The sequence below is a fragment of the Pteropus alecto genome, unplaced genomic scaffold (genome assembly GCF_000325575.1).
Source record: "Pteropus alecto unplaced genomic scaffold, ASM32557v1 scaffold109, whole genome shotgun sequence".
NCBI classification, from domain to species: domain Eukaryota; kingdom Metazoa; phylum Chordata; class Mammalia; order Chiroptera; family Pteropodidae; genus Pteropus; species Pteropus alecto.
Genome location: NW_006494608.1, coordinates 6,152,762 through 6,158,880, shown reverse-complemented (window position 1 = coordinate 6,158,880; position 6,119 = coordinate 6,152,762). Strand labels below are relative to the sequence as shown.

General features: G+C 37.1%; 1 protein-coding gene across 21 annotated transcripts in view; it reads right to left on the bottom strand.

Annotated features, from left to right (window-relative positions):
- NRCAM (neuronal cell adhesion molecule) overlaps positions 1-6,119 on the bottom strand; it is a 259,076-nt gene that overhangs the window by 18,821 nt on the left and 234,136 nt on the right. For 16 of the 21 annotated variants that reach the window (XM_025041894.1, XM_025041891.1, XM_025041895.1 and 13 more), the window contains 3 exons: positions 5,583-5,787; positions 3,170-3,292; positions 2,373-2,549 (listed from right to left, as the gene is read on the bottom strand). In XM_025041894.1, the coding sequence (XP_024897662.1) occupies positions 2,373-2,549; positions 3,170-3,292; positions 5,583-5,787 (505 nt within the window). Of the gene's footprint in view, positions 1-1,310; positions 1,347-2,363; positions 2,550-3,169; positions 3,293-5,582; positions 5,788-6,119 lie in introns of all 21 variants that reach the window. The other 5 variants (XM_025041901.1, XM_025041903.1, XM_025041905.1 and 2 more) reach the window with 2 other exon arrangements.

Genomic DNA, 6,119 nt, shown 5'->3' with positions numbered 1-6,119 from the left:
CCAATGAAAGGTTACAAGGGGAACGCAGAAATAAGTTATTGTAAAACAATCAAGGATTATTTTAAATGATATCAAATATCCAAGGAAAGAAATATATATATAGTTTATATCTTTTTATATTACTGTGGAAATTTTGAATTTTTACAACTTTGTCCTTTCAAGTCTAAAAACACATATATAACATTAAGATTACAGAAATGGCTACAGTTCTTATTCAAATTTATCTGATCTACATTTTACAGTCTATCAAGACTCTGAATATAGGCAAATTTCTAAGAACATAGAAGATTTATATATGTATATGCATATATATATACATATATACATATATGTGTGGATATGTGTGTATTTATATACACACATACACATATCAGGGCAAAGCACTTATTTTCTTGGTCTTTTTCTTGATTCCTATTTGTACTCATTTAGTCTGTCAAAGCCCAAGGAAACCGCTGGTGAGGGGTACTCCGCGTGAAAACAGTGTCCTGTGGCAGGGACTCCGCTGTTATCTAAAGAGCTGACAGATCAACCAATGACTAAGAGTCAAAGATGGGGAATCTTTGGGATTGCCTCAAGTGGCAATTACAGGCAGCATTACATATTACATATTACAAACGCCATTCTCTTGACAAATCTTTCTCACCTAGAGACTTGTGAGAAATAGAGGAGAACAAAAGTAACCTATTGTGATAGTTGGCTATTACCCAGGAGGAGGAGACTTGAGCAGTTTGGTGAAGACAGGATGGAGTAACACAACTGAATAGAGCATGCAGGCTGATTGGAAGTCTTGCTCATAGGGGATCCTGGTGGGGAGATTTTAATTTGCTAAGCTGAAATTTCAAACGGACAGTGTAGTGTAATGCCAGCAAAGTGTACACTGTGCCTATTGAGTACAGGTAAATCAGATTAGAATGGAAAGCTCAGTTGATCTGATTTCTTACAGGCTGTTTTAATCACAAGACTAATGTTTCTGAACCTTTAATATGTGGCACGACTGTATGGAGGATCTCTGATAAATCCAAAGTTTTGATCTTGTCTGATTCAGCCATAATCATATCATTAGTAGCTAAGATTAAGATTTGTACCAGGGATAAGTCTTGAGAAGACGTCTTAGAAGAATTCAATGTGTGGCTTTCTATTTGTAAAAAAGACTAGATGTTAAATTTAAAGCCAAGAACTTCCAAGATCTTCTCTTTCTTTTGGTGTTTCAAAGCTTATTTTATTTTCTCTTTTAACCCATGCTGCACTTCCCCATGTTTAACATTGCAAATTTCACACATGTATAAAGTCATGCAGATGAATTATTTTACCTTTGCCTGCACCTACATCAGGTGGAAGAATACCAGCTTTAATGAAGGGAAACAGAAATAGGACACTATATAGTTAAATGTAACACACCCATGATCATGTAAAGCTATATAAAACACTTAATAAAATGCTAAAGCATGCAAGAAGAATGAAGTGTACCATATCAGGTACAGGGGACAAAGATACGTTGGCGTCCTCAAACTTACCCAGTAATCCAATCCACACATTACTTAAGGTATACTATTCATACTTGCCTATTATAATGTAAGAAGGCTTAGGCTATCTCAAACCAATTTTTGGTAGAAATGTCAATTTCTTATGCTATGGAAGATAATCAAATAAATAATCTTTAAAGAATGCTACAATTTAGAGACATGCAAAAACAAAATCTAATTTTACAATATTTTTGATCATTTTCATTAAGTTTTTCAAAATAATTTTTAAAAGTATGAAAGAAAGTGTTAATTCATTTTCTAGATACTTATAGGGACTATTTTGCTTTCTTTACCACATGGCATACCAAATTATCAAGTCCCATGCTCTAACACAAAATAAATGCCCTATTTAAGAGCTGTTTCAATTTCCTTGTTAGAAAACCTAAATCAGAATGTAAAATAGCAAATTATTTTCTGGCGAATCAAGATCAGAGCTAGAATTAAATATATTTATTTGTATATACATATGTGTGCATCTATATGTATTACATGTATGTGTATGTATATGTGTGTATGTATATATGTAAAGTAGTAAATAGAAAAAAAACTGTTGCCTTGAACTTCAAAGTCAAGTGTGGCAAAATAGTGTAATCTTCCACTCTCACCTCAATGTTTTAATAAAAGTTTAAAAATTTCATAAGGACTTAGAAAACAAATGTCAAGCTGTTATTTTAATATGAATTAAATAATTGATTTTATATATATCAAAATGAGAAATTACAAGTAAGTGTTTGTATTAATTGGGTAAGATGGCTACTCCATGGTAAGAAGGAAAGCATAAATTTAAGTTAAAATATTTTTGTTTCACAATATTTATAGTTTTATGAATTTTATACATACCCATCTTACCTTCATTCACAGTTGTTACTGCTTCCTCTGTTATCTGACTTCCTGATCCTGCTGACGTTTGTGCATAGAGATAAAATTTATACCGAGTACTGAAATTTAAATTTTTTAAAGTCCAACGTGTCTTGTTGGCAGGAATTTTCAAATCTACCAGAGGACCTAATTCATGGGTGCTGTTAACTGTCAAGAAAAAATAATAAACAAGTGCATTCCCCATTAATTGCTATAGGATACTATTATAAATAAATGTATCCACCAAAAATGTCGAACTCGGATTACACTGACTTCTGTAACCCTACTCGCTTTTTGCCTGACATAACTAATAATCTTTTACAGCTCTTATAATGTGTCATAACAAGGGGAAATATATTCCTCATTGGCTTTTAAGCTAGAGAAATTTTATAATTGAGTAAAAATAGCATTTCTCAGCTCTGTGTTTTCGCAGGTGGAGAGGTGGAGTAATGTATTATTAAATAACCCCAAACCTCATCTTCAGAAGCCTGTGACAAAGGAACCCCTCTCACTATTCTCTAGTTATAGATTACCTCTACCTAATGTAATGATAGCATCTACCTAAACCCCATGCCCAAATACAGATTATTCTAGATAATACTTAATTTTCAATAGCATGTATGCCATTTTTCTTTAATAAGTATCATTTGAAGTTCCTTCTGGAATAACACTTGAAGGTATATGTATAAATTCTACAGCTATAAAGAAATACTCAGTTTGTATGTTAAGATAACAGTTGTTTCCCCTTTTAAATGATATTTTCCCTTTATTTTCTCCCAGGAACTTACTTGGCTGGTATTTTAAGGTATACTCAGTCAAAATGCCATTCGGATGGCTTGGTGGGTCCCATTCCAAAGTGAGAGAGTCTAGGGTTGGATTAACAATCTTCAAAGAGGACGGGGCACTGGGGACTTATAAAGAGAACATGGAGTCAATACAAAGGTTTTTGAATATTTCAAAATGTATTAAAATGACGTATTTCACTATATTTACACAATTCATCAAAATTTTTGTTTTTCTTAGCACATTCTTGTTCCTGATTCAGCTAAAAATAAATAAATAGAAATCTGTGACAGGTATCCATTTAATTATTCTCTTCCTCTTTCTTTCTCACCATTTCCATTAGATTCATTAAAACCATCCTCTCAAAATACGAAAAGACTTTGCCTTTATACAGACTCAAACCAATATTTTAAAAAGAGACAGTACTTATTTGTTTCATGAATGATGATTAATAAAAGTAAACTAGTAACTAAGTGAAACTATTCTAACCAGACCTTTGAGTAGAGAAGCAGCTGTGTTCTGGGCTATTAAGGGCTGTTTTCCCCCAACAAACCAGGTGTCTCCAAACAGTCGGAGCATCCTGCCTGCTGGGCTCTGGGCATGAGCCAGCCTGCCCAGGTGCAGAGCACTTCTCATCCGGAGAGGTGAGCTGACAGATGTCCAGCATCTCATGGTGATGGAGAAAAGCCCCAGTGCTGGCAAACCCCCGGCTCTGCAAAGGCCTGCAGGGTGTCAGGTTTTCTATGAGAGAGGCTGGCAAGTTACTAGAGGGGACATGCCTGGGCTTCTTTTATTCACTCCTTAAAAAAGGATGATGGATGGTAGCAGCTCTCGCTCACGATCGTTACCGCCTCTACCCAACCTACCATATTCCCTAGATCCACCAATGGCACCACTGTCCCTCCTGTCACATTAGTCAGAAACCAAGGACTCAACCTAAATTTTTCCCTCTGCCTAATTTCCACCATCTCCTGGGACACTAAATCCTGTCAATTCTACTTTGTTCACCTCAACCACACCCATTCCCTCCCCTCCTCTCTGCCACCACTCCACTTCAGGCCCTCCATGGCCTTTTCCTAGGCCTAGAACAGTCCTGGCACACTGTTCAAAGCTTCCCCAAACCAATAAGTGGTTCCTAACTTTTAGAGATTACAGACCCCTTTGAGAATCTGATGACAGCCATAAACTCTCCCCAGAAAAATACACACATTTTGCATACAAGATTAGAGAGTTCACAAGCTCCTTAAACTCATTTATTGACCCCCTATGAGACTATAGCCACCAGTTAAGAGCCTCTGGCTTATAACAACCATAGCATTTAAGACCATCCATGATACGGTTCCTCTCTAGCTGACCTTCCTCTCTTTTCTCACCATCCAGTGACACAACTTACAGTTCCCTGAAGGAGTCATGCTGTTTTACACCTTTGTGTCTTCAGTCTATTTCCTCTTCTTTATCCTTAAATTCTCTGATCATCTCTTGACACCTTCCTCTATGACACTTTCCTCTGAACCATCTAAAGGATAAGTTTGAGGTCTCACTTGAGAAAGCCTCAAGTAGAAGGATCCCTTAACCTCTAAGGAACAATGAGACTGAGGACCAGCACTTGTCATGGGATGAGAGCTGGGACACAAGATGACTCTCAGGCTGTTGGGCAGCTGCCAACATTACAAGCCCTTCAACCATGAGCCAGGACATGGTATGTCTGTGAACTGCTTTTATCTAAAAGGCCTAAAGAATCCACAGAAGTTATCCAGCTCATTTTCAATCCTGGCTTGAGAAAAAATTCAAAATAGGTAAGGATGATTTTTAGTGCCTTTTAAAATCCCTATCTTTCTTACTTATGGCTCTTCTCTCCCTCATCCACTTGGCCCCCATGTCCCTGCTCCCACTGCCACATCAGTGTATATTTGATCCTCCCTTGCTCTTTCTCTTGCAGTGGCCCATATTTGCAATGACTTTTTCCTTCTCTTCCCAACCCATTTTGTCAAGATTTTCAACAGTCTAACTCAGCTCATCTTTAGCATTAACTATGAAGGTGCACTGAGAAAGAAGTAAATTATGACATAGGATTATTTTCTTTTCCAGATGTTTTTGTTAGGGTATCACATTTAGTTCTCATGCTTTTCAGGTGAGGTACCTGAGGCTTACAGAAGTTTTATAACTTGCTTCAGGTCAGGACACAAATAAATAAAAATTTTAAGTCAAGAGAGAAGGGATTTTAGGGCAGCATTTTGTGACCTGAAGCCTTCCACATATGAACTGATACTTTTCCAGCTCTGTATGTGCTGTGTTCATCTATGGAAAAATCACGTTTGGCTTCCAGAATATACTTTATTTGGGGGCCCTTATGTCATGCAAAGCCCCTCAGCATGTGCCAGATGTTGTTAGGATCTCAGGGACATGTCTACCCCATACCTCCTTCTGGAGTATTAAAGACCCTGTCGGGGCTGGCTGGGCCTTCCCCTTTCCCATTGACTACGCGGACGTTCAGTGTGTAGTGGCTAAAGGGCTCCAGCCCTGGCAACATGCCGTGGGTCTTGCTTCCCTGGAAAGTGAGGATCTTTTTCTCAATGTGGCGTCTATTTCTTTTTGATGAATTCTGTGCCTTCCAGTAGTAAATCTGAAGCAGTAAGAACAGAAGTCAGGGATGTAAAAAGAAGCAAACAAGATGAAAAGTTTACATTCTGCATGCCCGACCCCCCCCACGCCCCCCCAATTCTCTTGGTGCATTTTAGATTGCTGGAAAATCTGAGAGGTATTGATCTTGAGTAGAAGCCCACAAATGATGAGAAAAATTAAATTAAGAAGATGTGATGAAGCTGGGCTATACTATTTGTTGAGGAATATAATTGAAATAAATGAAACAGCATGAAACCCATACAGTTCTCTCTAAAAGACAAGAGAAGAATTTCAGTGTCTTACATATATAAAATATTCTAAAAATAAACATTA